This window comes from Musa acuminata, chromosome BXJ3-7, assembly GCF_036884655.1.
Source record: "Musa acuminata AAA Group cultivar baxijiao chromosome BXJ3-7, Cavendish_Baxijiao_AAA, whole genome shotgun sequence".
NCBI lineage: Eukaryota > Viridiplantae > Streptophyta > Magnoliopsida > Zingiberales > Musaceae > Musa > Musa acuminata.
Window position 1 is genome coordinate 42,282,376 of NC_088355.1, and position 17,164 is coordinate 42,299,539.

Below are 17,164 nucleotides of genomic sequence, written 5' to 3' on the forward strand. Positions count from 1 at the left end.
TATCGAATCAGTACTTATGTCGTCACCAATGTGATAAGTGGCTTTTGTCGTTGTGACTTGACCCTTGCTTCTTCTCCATAAGTAAGATCTCTTTCTTTTCATCATCGCGATCACAACCACCCTTGCGTCTCCTCTCCTTTTCATCCGCAAGCTCATGTCTTCTTCCTCTCTCCCAACTCCATCCACTTTCTCATTGTCCCCCTCAGTGTTATGTCCCTCGATGTTACCTTAATGATCAAAGAGCCTACGATGAGACTTGTCAATGATGACGAGACGGCTCTTGTTGCAATAGTGGAGGCACAATTACTAACTCAACGAAGAGTTTATGATGTCGAGATTCGATAACTTAGTGTTATTGACGAAGGAACCGAATCTTGAGCAGACGAAGGAGAAGAACACACAAAGGGAGAAAGAGTGACGATAGTGGGGCGACAAGAATGGTGTAGGCGAGGACGATGGAAGGGAAGAGGATGATATGACGATTAAGAAGTTGTGGACAATCACACGTGAGTGAGACGATAGATTATATAAGAAATAGAAACACATTTGCGAGAGAGAGAGAGAGAGAGAGAGAGAGAGAGAGAGAGAGAGAGATGCCCTATTAGTCACCCCCTCACCTACTCAAAATTGGCGGGGTGGAGGGGGGTGGGGGTGCGGAAACGAAGCAGCATTTGAGGTTAGGGAAGGTCAAACAAATATAAGATGTGAGGATGAGCCCTACAGCTAGTTGTTGTTCCCTTTCAGTAGCCCATCTATCTGAAGCAGTTTATACGTTCAAAATCGCATCAGGTTTCCAAGGGTCAGACGAGGATCCGTTGAATATCAAAGGCCTCAATGTTCCCCATAAGAGACACTAGACTGATCATCATGACAGACAGCAGAGAACCAGAGCTAAACCTGTTCTATAGCAATTTGAGCGACGAGAGTGAGGTATTAAACATATGGATACGTACGCATACAGAGCAATTGTTGATGTTATATCAGACGTAACAAAGCAAAAAAAAAGTTTTAGCAATGAAAGAATAAAATTTCTATTCAATCTTACTTGTAAGATACAAAAGAAGGGTGGCCTAAAGATAGCCTGTGTTCCAAGTACAAAAAAAAAAACGCTGGCTTGTTCCCTGAAGAAGCCAACTCCCAGTCAAAGTTCACCCTTCACATAATATCGTGTTTCCCCTACAAATTTGACGTCAGTTGCTTTTGTACAATACACTTGGACACAGAACATGGCCAGTATATAAAGCATATTCTACTGCACAGTGATAATGAAGTTTAAATTCTGCTTCAAATTTAAACCCATTCGAGCTGCGAGCTGCCGATGTCATAAAGTTTTCAAGGACTTATGCCCACGGTCCTGCACCCTTACCTTAAGCCTGCACCAACAATGGTATGCCAACTCTCATTCACATAACCTCCAGATTCTTCTTGTTGGAGCCCCACTTCAACTACCAGAAGGCACATGATTCTTGCTTGACAGGTGATGTATATTGACGCTTCATATTTAACATCGAGGTACAAACTCTTTACATGACGGATGCAGTTTTAGATCTCTTAGGCTCATGACGCATGCTTCTTTCCAACTTCCAACCATGCAGACAACCTATACTCAGCCTCCTCGATCTATCTCCAAAAAATAAATCCCTTCGCTTACCCTTGTGATTAGATTAGCACATGTTTCTACCACTTCCAACCGTCTGACCAGGCATATCAGCATTACAAAGGGGCTTTCCTGCAAGAGACAAAAAAAAGGAAGGAACATGTACAACCTACAGAGAAAGCTCCTTGTCCTGCCAGTTCAAATGAATCTGTTTTGAGTGTCTGAGATCCCAGATATAGCCCGGTCAGATGTTTCTACTTGAGGAACCAGATAGCTGCCTGGAGGTCTCAACTCCACATTATATCTCCTTTCGTGAAGCAACAGAAGTATTTTGCCTCCTCGTAACGCCATAATGAGAACCATCTCGAGACCTTTCATTTGAATGCCCCAGATCCAAAGATATCGCGTTGAATTTTAAATTCCTATAGCCACCATTTCTTGGCAGAAAAGAGCTTGACTTGTCTTCATCTTCAGACTGTGCTCCAGACTTGGGTCCAGCGAGCATATCCAAATGTCGTTGTCTTTGCCCACCAGTTCTTGAATTCCTCATGTTGTTCGAGGAACCCTTTGCAGGAGATGCAGCGGACCCCTTCAGTACCAAGAATTCCTTGGGGATGTTTTCCATGTCAACAAAGCATTCTCTTGATTTAGCATCAGCAATCAGAGCAGCCCAGTCCTCTGACTGAATGAGAGCATTGGCATTGCCAACCACCTATAATCAAATTGATCATACAACATTAGTCAACAAGTTTCCAAAGATAACATGATGTATCAAATATAGTATGAGAGTAAAAAAGGTTACCCAAAGCGCCCTCCTAGCACGAGTAAGAGCAACATTCATGCGTCGAATATCAGCAACAAATCCTACCCCATGGTTTGAGGCCCGGACACATGACATAATTATTACATCACGCTCTTGACCCTGAAATGCATCGATAGTGTTGATATAGATATCCTTCCCCTCCTCTGAGTTCAAAACCTCCTCAAATTCTTGTTGAAGACACTTCAACTGAAGTTTATATGGCGTAATTATCCCAACAGAGACCTTTTTTCCACTACTTGCTTTCACAAACTTCTGAAGATGTTCATACAACCGCAATGAAAATTGTGCTTCATGAACATTCTGGTAGGAGACAGATCCACCCCTATGGGATTCCCGTCCGTGCATGATATCATAAAAGACATAAGGCCGCAATAAAGGATCTTTATAGTAAACTTCATCAGCTAAATTGGCAATGCTCTCACTGTCTGTCAAGCGTCCTTGATAGAAGTATCGTGATGGGAAATCACGGATCTGAGGATGCATCCTGTACTGTACAGACAATAGCAGAGTTGGGCATCCTGCCTGTTGAAATCTCTCAAAAAGGCTTCTGCTATAAAGCAAAGTTCCAGCAGCTTTACTTATAACAGTTGCAGGAAGTTGCTGCGGATCACCGACCAAAACACATCTTGCTGCACCAAGTGAGAGTGGCGGAAGGACTGCAACCTCACTGGCCTGTGCAGCCTCATCAATAACCACCATATCAAATCCATGAGTAAGGCGAGAGAATATCTTGCGGCCACTGCTTGACACTGTTGTGAAAACAATTTCAGCTTCATTGGCAAAACTTGCTTCAAGGCTGGCCCGAGCATCTTCCAAATTAAAGTTACTTCCAGCACGAAATTTACTTTCTAAAATAGCGAGGCGTGACAACTCAACCAAAACTTTGTCTCTGTTCTCTATAGCTGCAGCAAGCTTCTGAAGTAGCACATCACGATTCTGGTCACGGGCAGCCAGGACATCAGGATCCACACCAACAGATCCTTGTGACCGACTTGCAGCAGCTGCAACACTAAGATCTCGCTGCAGAGAAAGTATTTCCTGCGCAAGAGCAGATTCACGAACTTTGAACTGATGCAACCAGCCAGCTACTTCTTCACGGCTCTTCAGCAAAAGCTGTTCAGTTCTTCGCTCAACAGAAACTGCCTGTGCAGCCCTGGTTTGTGAATCTACTCCAACACGAGCAACATCAGGCCGATAGACCTTCATTTCTCCATCAATGAAACCACGATCGAGAACACGTGCTACCAACTCATCTGTGGCAGCATTTGAAGGAGCACACACAAGCATTCTTGGTTTAGGACAAAGTTTTGGCAGAGTGCGTAAGAGACTTTGGTCCATATTCTGCAAGACTTCATCTATTGATCCTGAAATAACACTCTCAGAATTGCTCTCAATTGTTTGCTTATAACTTTCTGGAGCAAGTTTCTTGAGAAGTGCAGTGTAGTAATGCTGATACTGGACGAGATGAATGACATTAAGCATTCCCCAAACAGTATGTGTTTTCCCAGTGCCTGGTGGGCCTTGAACAAGCGTAAAAGGCCAAGGATCTTGCCGCTTTGTTGCTCCACTGTTTGTACCTGCAGCAGTGTGCATAGCAGCCCACTGAATTGCAGCCAGCTGTGGACCATTAAACGTCCTATGCAGATGATCAACAAAATTTTGAGTAAAACAATCAGGCATAGCAGGAGTCTGCTCTTCATACTTAGGGAAATGTTCTGGACTAGGCTTCAATATTGCAGCTTGCATCTATATAAGTAGATTTCATCAGCATGAGTGGAAATGGAAATGTAAATTGAAGAACTTTATGCCATAAGATAGGTGTGGTACGTCACCTGCAAATTAAGACGGCGAAATGCATGCAGTGCAATGTATTCACGCTGAGTAGTTGCAAGGGATCCAAGGACAGATAGATACCAAGTACTCTTGGGTTGAAGCTTCCTAAGGATATGATCATCATTCATCCTGCTGCTGAGGTCAAAATATTATTGCTGTTAGAATATTGTTTTGCAGTGTCATCCTGTCAATGTCTGTCAACATATTGAAACACAGTTGCAGGCATATCTAAAAGTAAATATAACCTCTGTAATGTTAGCAGCAAACACTACCCAAGGCCAAAATATCGTATCAAACTCAACGCAGAAGAACAAACCAGATTTACACACGGACACATACAGATGTCTACAGATGTCTATATGCCGTTTAACAGGAAAGGGATGAGATATATTCATATATTATTGAGGCACATATGGTGAATACATCAACAATGGTATCAGCCATTTAACCTCACCATGTGAGTTTAGCTCACTAGATGTCTAGGCATGTATAGCTCACTAGATGTCACCAACAAGTTTAGCATATAATAAATCTATGTGAGTTTAACTTATGTTATATTTCCATGTAAGAAAAAAGTCACCTGATGAAAATTTGTATTCCATTGAGTGAATGCATTATCTTTGCTAATTGACTGTTTTACAAGTGCAATCTTAACTAGTAAAAAAACCAATCTAGAATTCCTGGTAGCCCTTATGTATTCATTGAAAAAGTAAAAATTAAAAACACAAAGGTGGATATTACCTACTAGAATCATACAAATCCCCAACAAAGAAATGAAGAATTGCTCCAAGGGGGTCACGTGTGTCAATGGGGATATGACGTCTAACCGTACCCACAACACGTCCATTAACCTCATGTTCAATATCATCTTCGTTTGCAGCAAAACTATTTCTCCTACTAGATCTGGCTGCTTCCAGAAGGACAAGGCATTAGTGTGAGACATATAAAAACATGTCATAACAAAAAATATCAGAGTATATCACATTTTTCAGAAGTCAAATCCTAGTAAATGATAAAGCATATACAAGCTCATGCATAATATCATGTTATAACCAGCATAAAAGAGTTAAAGGACAAAGTCATACCTGCACCAGCCCTTGGGTATGCCAAAACTGCAACATCACCTTCCTTAAAATTCCATTTGCAATCATGAACTGGAAGAACTATGGCATCATACCACCCTGAATTTTAACAATATGAAACGACATTAACAGGACATTCAGACGAGCATGCAGCAACCATATTATGCTAATTCAGGAGTAATCAGCGTGCACATAACTGAGCAAATAACTTATTAGTTGCACATTGAAAAAAAAAATAACAATCAGTGTGAATACAGTGTAAATGATGCACAATCTAAATAAACTAAAGTCCCACCCAGCAAGAATTAAGAAGAAAAGTTAATGAACATTTAAGCATTAACTTGTACCAGTCAATACTCTCTTGAAGGAAGAAAAACTACTCAGCCAGCCACTGTAGCAGCAAGTATTGTTCCTTTGCAGAACATATACTTTCACAGATCACTGGCTAGCTTGACCTGCATAAAACAGGCATATTATCTTCTAAGCAAGTTCTGTACCCTACAGAAAGTCAATGCTTAATTTAAACAAAATAACTATGCCTTAGGTTGTCACTAGAAGCCTTCATATAACATTTCTTAGTCTAACATAAAAGACCTCCAATGTCCACTTTGACCTTTTGAGGAGCCATTGACCTTCTATGGTGAAGGATGGAAATATATTTAGCATCACCTTATGCAACATGCATTCCATTCCTCAGTTAAGCTCATATCAAATGACCAGAGAATCAAGATTCCAATTTGTGTCAAATCGGCAACACAATTATTGTAGACATTAAACAATCAGGTACACTTCCTAACACTCTTCTAGAGGCTAAATTCACTACTAAAATATTGAGTTTCACCATTTTAGTCTACTTAATTGATGGTACCATTATCAATCACCTATCTATATGTTGTTGAATAAAATTAAGGCTAAAAGATCAGGACCAAGGTTTGACTTACCGGTCCGAGCCAATGTTCTGACCTACCGATGACACGACATGTGCTGCCCCATATCAGTGTATCGACGTACGATATGCTGATGCATACTACTGTTTTGACGAGGAAGAAAAAGAGGTTGAAGAGGAAGGTCCGGTGGAGGAACAAATGAGGAAGAAGAAGACAGGAAGAAGGAAGAAAAAGAAGAAAAAGAAAAGGAGAAGTGCAGCGACCTGGGAAGCAACAACAGTAGCAACAGTGTCGAACGGAAGTTGTAACATCACAGCATCAAAGCGGCAATGCTGCTGCAGTATCGCAGTGGCAAAGCAGCAAAGAGGTAGCGCCGATGCAGCACCACAACAGCGAAGAGGCAATGCCACGGCTTCGTACACAAGAAGAGCCCTAATCTGTCTTTTTTTTAACACTGACATGGACTAAGACCCACCACTTTTTGATTTTTTTTGTTATTTTAATTCAGACCACCGGAAACGGGGTGGTCCACGTATCGATTCACACCTGGACTAGTACATACCATTTTGAGTGGTACAGCAATCCTTGATAAAGACAAACATATAAAGCATAGAGGCAAAAGGACAGAACACTACCAAGGAAATCAAAAAATTAAGAACATTGTGACTAGACTACATGAAGAGATATAATGACTACTTAGAAATAATAGACTAAAGACCAATGAACAGCTTATATTCATTAAGGATTAAAAACACAAAATTTTGCTTATGTAAACTCACAATGTAAAGCATCATGTACAACATTATAGTTAGATTTGTGCCCGTATTGACTTGATCAATACTAGGTCTGCCAATGAAGATAGAAGATGAAAGTAAACAACTTCATGATGATATGTCAGAAAGGGATAATCTATGACTGCAATGTGCTCACCTCTTTCTCGTCTTTCAACATTTTTTACACGGACCATTATATGTGCATCCCTTGTTATAGTCTCCTGAAGCTCCTCATAGGTGCTGTACAATTGCGCTCGGCATTCCTCAAAAAGCAAAGGCTCAAGGACTCTCACATACTCTTCAACAGACTCAAAATGCCCAGGCACACGCTGCAGCTCCGTCTCCTCTGCTAAAAACCAGATATTTGTTATATTCAACACTATGAGCTACAAGTAGGGTAATATCACTAGTTAAATCAAGAGCATTCAAATAAAACAATAAAACTAATTCACATAAACTATTATAAGACGAGTCACTATAAGGTTATAGTCAATAACAAAGGCCAAAACATTCTTGACAAAAATCCTACATATGTGATCCTAACAAATATACATCTAGGATGACCAGTCAACATAAGCAGTAATACAACTGGAGAAAAAGATATTCTATGTACTTTGTAACAAAATAATTTTGATAAGTACATCCGTAGTATCACTATCACCAACAAATCACAGGAAGAGCATTACAAATCAAGAAGTTTTCCATGTACATGAAAGAAAAGTAAACTAAAATTCATAGCAAACACAAAAAAGTTCTAAGTTTAGATCCAATAGAACTTAATAATCTCAATAACTCAAGCCTAACAAATTGAAGTCCAAGTAAATTCCATTAAAAATAACATCTCCACATGGTTATCAAATGCATTGTGTTCACGGTACTTATCACTAACAACTTAATGCTAGAAATCCAGTTCACCTAATAAATGTACTTAACATCCTTAGTGCGCACTATCACAAATTTTCTCTTATTCCCACAAATGACTGCAAAATAAGCTACGATGAAAGTTACAACCACCAGGCATCAAGTAGTCAACCCTAAGGTTCAGTTCTCACTGATGCCTCAGTTGTTATCTTGGTAAAAAAGAAAGAAGTATAGGTGTTCACACCAATTCTAGCATCCAAAAATCCTGCAAATAGAGTCCTAAGGAACCTGAGAGAAACCTGACCTTCCTCCACTTTTCTTCCAATAAAACTAACATAAAACATCTCATATTTCAGTGTCATTAATCTGGAGTACAACTAAGATCAAAGGACAAAAGCAAGATGTCTCTTGGGACTGAGCAATGAGAAGAAGCAAAGCACGTGCCAAACCTGGATGATGCCAAAACTTCTCATTTGTCACCTCCCTCAATAGGCGTTCTACTGATGTATCTTGGTACTGTGGGTTTGTCGAAATCTGCCTCTTGGAAGAAGAATTCCTCTTTGTTCCCAATTTTTTATCTGTGTTACCTTGCCCAGAGACAGGAGGCTTCCTAGATGACACTGCAGAATTTTTTAACAGTCTGTTGTCCACAGATTGCTTCCATGGACCTTGCCTTGGACCTGGTGGTGCATATATTTCCGAAGAGCAATCATTGTGGTTTAGCTTCTTAGAGCGAACTAGACCTCCTGAGACTACATCCCCATTTAATTCATTTTTTTGGTCAATTTCCATGAGTGAACTACCCTCAATGCCCAGGATATCAGATTGATTCTGGTCTTTGGTTATTGGCTGATTCTGTCTTTCAAGACTCCGGTCAACAACAGAATTGTTAGCACGAAATGAATCCTTAGAGGGACGTGTAACAATAGGTGCCGGAAAAGAAGTTTGCCTTCTAGGTGTTGTTGTTTTCACAGTACTCGCTCGCTTAGCATCCTCCACATTTATAAAGACAGTTTGTCTGGCTCTTTTCTTCCCTAGCATTGCCTCCTTGTGCTCATCAAGTTTAGGCCTTTTCACAGGATTATTTGCAAATCTCAGAGCATGACTGGCTTCAACTCCTCTAACTTCTTTTACTTTTGCAACTGAAGATTCCTCCACACAATCAGCAGGTACCTCTACCTTTGAGTCAAAATCTGTATTTCTGTGGGTCTCGAACACCATAGAGCCATTATCTTGCAGGTTTTTTAAAGATTCACCAACTTCATTATCGCTAGTTCCAACAAAGCTATTAGAATCATTCTGACTATTCTCATCAGCTTTAACAAAATCAGGCTCACTTTCTTCATCCACAATCTGCTTCTCTGCAAATTCAGCACCAAGGGACTCGTGTAAACTGCTTGTAATGCCTACACTTTGATCTATGTTGCCATCCATATCAGACCATTCGCCATCTTCTCTTTCAACCGTTTGGACATCCTGACTACCTGATGACACTAGCTTGCTGTTTTTATTATCATCCTCAAAACTTGCAGCTATAGAAGTCAAAGTTTGGTTGGCATTTGATTCACTACCAGATAGCTTAAGCACTTTCGATTTCTGCAAGTCATTTTTTCTAACAAAAGGTTGAAAACCTGAACCTGTTGATGCATGTGAGAATGTATGGTTATTCAGCATTCCTTGACATCCTTCTGATGGTGAAAGCAGATTTGAGCTGTTTAAATTGGCATCTGGAAGAGATTTTTGGGACTGATAGATGAGAGGATCATCATTCTCATCTTCCTCTTCCACCGGTAGCTCATTAAGATCAAAAAATGGCCTTTGATGACACCCCATTTCATGTGTATACACATAAAAGGTAATTCGATCTGCGTTATATATAGAGCATCATTCCTGAACCTTCTTCATTTTTTAATTTTTTTTGGAAAGCGTACCTCCTGAGCAAATTTTCTGCAAATCAAGTTTAGAATAAGTATTGAAGAGGCCACAACATTGAACTGAAGTAACAAAGAAAATTGCCAGCTGTCATTTCAGAGATGAAAGGGAAAAAAATCTAAATTCCTAGTTATTTCAAATTATTGTCTATCTATATCCAATGATGTGGTCTACATACGTACTACAAAAGCAAATTTAGCTCGTTTAGCTGAAAATGTCAAAATAGTGATCATGATAGTTTCCTGGACTGAAAGAAAATGTCCAAATGCTAGTATCCAGATTATCACAACTTCAATAGAATGCATGTTCAGATATTCAAAGTTGCATGTAGAGTAAACATTACATAATTCTCTGCATTGTGAAATGTGAATGAAAGTTGACAGTCATTAATATAAAACAAGCATATCAAAAAAGAAGAGAATCAAACCTGACATGACCCTATATCAGTGGGTATCACCGATTGCTAAATAGATTAAGGTATTCATTTGGACAAACAGAATTATACGTTTGTAGGCAGGCTTCTCCAGAAGGAGTAGATACAATTAGAAATCATCAATGAGATGAATGTGACTTGACATTCACATTCTAGTCCACATTCATAGGTTGAAATCCTCTACAGTTGGTCTTGTATAATCAGGTTGCTGACTTGTGATTATCAAGATCTAAAAGCAAATTACCTTCTAAATGTTTTCATGAAACAAGTTCCAGCACTAAAATTCTCAATAAATGACCAATTACAGAAGGAAATTGTATTCATAAACATGTATTTATTGGATGCTCCATTATTGCAGGATTCATAAGATCAACCTTTAACATTATTGTGTCTATAAACCAAGAAAATTTTGTATATAACCCACGCATAAAGCCAGTAATATGGCATTCTCCTCATGTACACTTGACATATCACACATAATAACATATTACCTCACTGTTTTATTGATCATCGTATGTTCATTGTGCATAGGTAAGTCAACTCGCAACCAAAATAAGACCATTTAGACCCTACAGAACTAACCTACATAACTTACCAATAGTGAAAAACAAGTCTGACATTTTGTTCATGGTGTAAACAACACTATACTTCCATCAAACTGTTAAAATCACGAAAATAGAAGTCATAATACAACATCGTAAGTGATATGTAACAACATCATAGCACAAATCTTGTGTACGACAATATTATTGTACCTAAACATACATGCAGAGTGTTAAACAGTAAAGCGTTGCAATTTTCAAGTATATCACGACAGCTGAAAAACAGAGGAATAAGAAAGTGATCAAACAGTTCATGATCATTAGGGGCTATTGCTTTACATATCAAAGAAAATCATAGATCTAACAATCCTTTTTTTTGCAATGTTAGGCTAATTTACTATTACTAACCCTAATCAACAAAGGATCAATCGTCAGAACAACTACTCGGTACCACATATACTTGAGCTAAACAAAAATGGTTGCTCAATGGAATCAATTGTCCACTAAAAAACCATCATTGACCTCTCGAAGATGATAATCGGATCAACCCCCACTGAGGGGGCACCCATTTTGCCCTACTTGTTAAATTATGAGATCACAAGTTCATAGTGCCGATCACATAGATCAGAACACGTGCTCCACCAACCCTGGTAGTCAATCCACCAGAAAAGGACAAATTTCCACCCGGAATCCTCGGTAAATTCGCAGCCGGCCGCGAGAACAGTCCTAGCTCGGGCGATAACTAGGGTTTCGCAGGCACGGGCAACCGGCTGTCCTAGGGCATCTTGCAGCGATCAAAAGCACGAGGAAGGAACCAAGGAGGCGAGATCTCACCCAGAAACGCGCGCGGGGGAGCAAAGGGGGCCGGGAGAAAGGGCAGCCGCTTGCGAGTGCTTCCAAGAGAGAGAGAGAGAGAGAGAGAGAGGGGTGGGGGGGGGTGGGGGGAATGATCGCCTCGCGGTCGCGATGCAGAGGTGAGGAGTGGAGGGAGCCATCGGCCGCTACTTATAGACTCGTCGGTCACCAAACACAAGCCTCCGGGACACGTGCCCTACCACGTGACGCTGAGTCGGACGGCTGTGATTCGAATTTCGCAACGCCGGATTAGGAATGTTATACTTACTCTATTTTTCGACGGTGCCACCCCCCTATGAGAGAGGGGGCGGGGAGTAGATCCGAGGAAATCCGGTCGCGGTTGGGGTTGGGAAGGCATTTGACCGAGATCGCAGGATGCCATGTTCGTCGCGCTGCCGAGATCAGCCGAAGGGACGCCACGGATAAATAAGGTGGGCGATCACGTCATTTCGCACTCGATCAATATGCATTTAGGCTCGACTCGGATCCAACATAATTGGGATCGAAACATAATTCGGGATTGCACCATTTAGATAGAATGTGTTTTGGGAACATTGCCATCTTTGAGAGAGAGCATATAATCCCGAATCAAATTTCCAGGGCGATTTAGTGAATCTAGTCCTCGTTCTCTCTCTTAACGTTTTGGTTACTCGCTACCAAAACTAAATGGCCGATTCGATCGAACCAATACAGTAATCAATCAAAAGAACTTGATTCGATCGATGTCAATCAGAATTTAAAATAAAAATTCGGGTTAATCACGATTCGTGGTTATAATTTCACAAGAAAAATTGAGGTTGGAATCAATTAATAAGGATATATATTTTGAGTCTCTATCTTATGAGAAAACTATTTTCGAGTTTGATTGAATGTTGACATTCTCGTATAATTTTATATAATATCATAGTGAATTGGATTCGAGATTAAACCGCTCCAACATCCAAATGAATATATTTTTGTTCGCTAAACCAAATATATTTTTCGTTCCGATTGTGGCTAACGCGACATATTCATTATATTATAATTTTTTCTAGCTTGATCGTAGGATAGTCAGAACCTCGATTAGGAAGTCATACGTCAAAGTTACTTTGTTTCGTGATTAGAATATTCAAAGAAGTTGCTAAATTTCTTTGTCAATGTCCAAAATTAACGAAAGTCCGAAATTATGCTTTATTAGCTTAATACGTGAAGCTCAATTTCATGCCGACTCATTAATTTGACGAGTCTAAATTAACAATAATTAGCCGATCATCTAGTCATTCATATTATAATTTTATGATTTCACTTAATATTATGGAATTATTGGATAGGGGGTTACGTAGTCTATCAGCTTCTAGATTAATGATACAGAATGTCAAACCCTGTCCTGATATGTCTAATATTGAAGGCACTGTCTCCTAAATACTTAATCAACATAAACAGGACATAAAATGGCTGCCAATTTTGGCGATGACGTGATTGTGATTGACCATGTAACGCTGGCAGCGACAGAGCCCAACCTACCTAATTGACAGCGTTTGAGATGTGAGATGTTGGGATGCAGCTAAGTAGAGTCTCTATTAACTAGACTTATTGTTTCGTTGTTTAATTGATCTTGTTTGAATAGTTCGGTACGCTTACGTATTCATCTGCAAGTTTTATCATTATATTATATATTATGGACTTAATTGATCTGTCTAAGTCATACTCTTATGTATCCATCCGCAAGAGATCAATCTCCTCGAAACCTCTTATGAGATATATCAAATTCCTATATTTAACTTATAATTCATATCTGATAAACAATGTAAATTATAAATATAGATTTTATAAACTCTCAATGACCATAATAAATAAATATAAATATTTTAAATTTATCACTTAATTCTAATAAACTCTTTCACTTTTATACGACCTTTTATTAAATTAATATAAGAAGAGGTGATAAAAAAATATTACATAATTAAATAAAACAAAGAAAAGAGGTGAGTAATATTTTTGTAAGTTTGTAAATATATATATATATATATATAATTAGTAATTAGGATATTATATTTAATATATATTTTTTTAATGACTATATAGAGTAAGTGAGTGTCAACAACAATGAGGGTTGCCAATTGTAATTATTGCTAACTAAATTTTACTTGGGTTGGAAGTTGAAAAATAGTTATAATAGATTCAAATATCACAATGGATTGGAATATTTTTGATATCGTATCTATTATCATTAAGTATATTTATCTTTAAAAAGTATTTAAGTTTTTATTATTATAATAACGAAGGAGAGGAAATATATGTTGGTTACCCTCTTATTAAGTATCCCTATCATTAATTATCCTTTTCTATCCTACACAAATTGTCTTTATAAAATTATCTATATGTTTTATATATTATAAATAATTAGATTTTATCTTTAAAAATAACAAACTTGTGATTCAATCAGTTGTATTTCAATTTTATTTCTCAATGAAAATAAACTATATACCTTTCTCTTGTAAAGTAGTAAAGATTTGCAGACGTGCAAAATTGTGTTCAGGGATTACGAGGGATTTGACATCGATCATCATTGGTCAAAGGAACTGAGAGTGAATAGTTGGATCTTAATAGCCTCGAGCTGCAAACGCCATGCGTGAGCAAATACCAAATTCCTTTGCAGATGGAGAAGAGGAAAGCATTTGGAATTTTCTCATCAAAGTCAAAAGGTTTACACCCAAAACTCATGGTAATCTGATTTTTCAGTCCTTTCAAGAGGATTGGGCATTCCAAAAGTCAACAAGCACATGAGATCTGTTTCCTCCGTTAGAAATGCCAAAGGAGAAGAAAGTCGTTCTACATGAGTAGTTTATGTTGTGATTTCAAACTCATGCAGATATTGAACTTTTGACTTTGAATCGGTCATCTAAATATCGTCTGATTACTGTCTAATAAAAAATAATAATAATTAAAAACTAAAACACGAATTTAATATTGTCAAATAAATTACTATATTTTTTTGTAATTAGTAAACATGACAATATTAATTTTAACCCGGAGAGGGATGAGACTGGAATCTTATGGTTGGCTTCGTCGATAATCGTGGGAGTAACATGGAAGAGAAGAGTGCAGGCGAGACAAGGAACCTTCTCTTTCCTTTGCTTTGCGCGGAGATGACCCGACCAGAAGCAGAATGAAAGGTATAGCGACCTCCCAAGGAACCATATGAAGAAGGCATAACCTCCCAAGGAACAACATCAGTGGGTATGAGCAGAGCAACACCCAAAGGGATCTCTCTCGCCTATTTATTGCCTTCGTTCGTGAAGGCATGTGATTCGAGTTTCAAGGGGAAGGAAGCAAACTGAAAGGGTTTCATGGAGAGACGGCCTTCGGCTGCTCCCGGGCGACAAATCTACGATGATTTTGTTCCTCCACACGAAGTCATTAGAGGAAAAGACGCAGAGACTTTCCTTCTCCAGCTCCCAGGCTCGCATTCTCTCTCTACGCCCTTCTATTTTGTTGTCGGCAACGAAGGAGAGAGCCTTCTTGTTCTTGTTGCTGCTATAACATGTTCAGTTTCTGTATACATGTAGATTTCAACAGGGAGCAAATCAAGCTCCAAATCGACGACTATGGCAAGCTAAAGATCAGCGGAGAACGCCCCCTGATCAACGACCGGTGGAAACGCTTTCTCAAGGAGTTCTACGTACCGGATTACTGCAACGTCAGTGACATCAGCGCTAAGTTTGAGAATGGGCTTCTTCGTATCATACTTCCAAAGTTTGTCGCCCAAACTGGCACAAAAGATGAGAACGCAAAGGCCCCAGAAGCTGCACCGGATCCAAAAGCTACGACGGAGACGAAAGCTGATGGCAGCAAAAGTGACACGACCCAGAAAACCAAGTCAAGACCAGATCAAGAGTCAGACGACAGCATCAACAAGCAACCGAAGGACGAGAGGAAGAAGGAGTCGCTCGATGCAAGCAAAGATGTGCACAAGGTCGAAGAGAAAAAGATGGGCAACGATGATGCGAAACTACATGAGGAGGGTGCTGAAACCAAGAAGAAGAAGAAGGCAATGACGCAGGAGCAAGGAACCGCAGCTGGGCATGGACGCATGCTGGGGGATCCGAAGAAGGTGCAACTATTGGGATATGGCTTGTATAGGCGCATGCGAGTCATGGTCAGTGGAGCTTTAGCCATTGTGGTCTTAGTGGGAGTAGTGTTGTATGTAACATATTCACTGAAAAGGCCCATGCAGATGGATAACTACGAGTCTCCGTAGTTCCATTTCGAGCTGAAGAACTTGTGCTAGTACATGTAAATGATATATAAAGGAAATAAAGGAAAAGGAGGTCAATCGTTCACGTTGAAATACTGCTTTGAAAGAGACATTTGGTGCTATATTGTATGTAAATTATATCTTCAAGACTATCAGAAAAATGTTTTCTGCACAAACGAGTAATACACAAGACTGGATCATTGGAACAGTATTGTTTTCTGCACAGATTTAGAAAATTCAAGAGGAATCATTTACTAGAACAATCCGTTTATCCGAGTAATGTTCTTGCAGTGGCAGTCCTGACACAACATCACCTCCCTCAAATAATATTCTTTTAGGACTTGCACTCTTGGGAAGGATCTCCGATGCTTGCCGAAGGGTAGAATGCTGATACATTTCAGGTACGTGTTAACATCTGAATCTTCCATTACTTTTGAAGTGATGACCACAATTACAAGTGTTCCATTAATCATAACCAGTTTCCGGGGCAAGTGATCTCCCTTTTTGACGAAGTTCTATTCGATTATCATTAGCTCCATAGATAATATTATTATTTTCCCTATTTTGGTCCATTTTATTTACAACTCCCAATATATTATTATTGTCTTTTAGCAATTCAAAGAGAAGAAAGATGTGAAAAGATGACAGGCTTACAGAGTAATTAATACCTGTTGCAGTGTGATGTAATGATCCTTTGCCATTCATAATGAGTCTGCCCATCTCTTAAGACCTGACAAAACAAATAATTCCCTCAAGGATTGCAATTACATGATAATGTATGTTGTACATTCATTATGAACACTGATTCCAATAGTCCAAATGATAGTCAAGAGTTAGAATAAAGGCACATAGTTGATTGACGATGGAGAAACTAATTAGGTTCCTAAGCTAATGTTTAGCATCTTCATCGAAGAAGCCAAATGGGTAACCACATTCCTACAGTAGAGTACACACTAGTTAAGGGAGTTCCAACTAAAAGGTTTGGAGTAACCCAACCTCACAGGAATCAGCAAGGAACATTTCTTCTCCCAAGCAAAGGCCTTAAAGGCAAGGCATCTATCTCCCCTGATGCATTCGCTGCACGTATAAAGGAACATCCATCCATGGCTCTTCTGTCGCTGATTGAAGTTGCCCAAAAAGAAGCACCACCAAGAACAAGAAAGTTCATTCATGGAAGCTGCTTCAGGATCGCGAACTCACTCGGAGTGCAACCCGAAATGTGACTGGACAGAAGTGGGCGAGTTCGATGCACTGAAAGTTGACCTCTCAGGCAGGCTTTCTCCATTTAGTCTTCCTCTTTTTTATTCTT

The 17,164-nt window shown here is 39.3% G+C and overlaps 2 protein-coding genes across 5 annotated transcripts; one reads left to right on the forward strand and one right to left on the reverse strand.

Moving 5' to 3' along the window:
* Positions 1-1,015: 1,015 nt before the first annotated feature.
* On the reverse strand, positions 1,016-11,705 carry LOC103993084 (helicase sen1). Of its 4 annotated transcripts, none has more exons than XM_018829178.2 (8): positions 11,598-11,705; positions 8,306-9,803; positions 7,153-7,341; positions 5,339-5,434; positions 4,995-5,160; positions 4,253-4,385; positions 2,400-4,166; positions 1,016-2,309 (listed from the first exon to the last, which is right to left on the reverse strand). In XM_018829178.2, exons 2-8 carry the CDS (start codon positions 9,687-9,689, stop codon positions 1,896-1,898), a joined length of 4,149 nt encoding a protein of 1,382 aa, XP_018684723.2. In that variant the 5' UTR covers positions 9,690-9,803; positions 11,598-11,705; the 3' UTR covers positions 1,016-1,895. The 4 variants fall into 4 exon arrangements, with proteins under 4 accessions (XP_018684723.2, XP_009411306.2, XP_009411307.2 ...); XM_009413031.3 differs by having other exon boundaries at positions 4,253-4,388; XM_009413032.3 differs by having other exon boundaries at positions 7,153-7,344.
* Positions 11,706-14,691: 2,986 nt separating this feature from the next.
* On the forward strand, positions 14,692-15,948 carry LOC135642279 (inactive protein RESTRICTED TEV MOVEMENT 2-like). The gene is made up of 2 exons (XM_065158287.1): positions 14,692-15,059; positions 15,167-15,948. Exons 1-2 carry the CDS (start codon positions 14,948-14,950, stop codon positions 15,856-15,858), a joined length of 804 nt encoding a protein of 267 aa, XP_065014359.1. The 5' UTR covers positions 14,692-14,947; the 3' UTR covers positions 15,859-15,948.
* Positions 15,949-17,164: the final 1,216 nt, after the last annotated feature.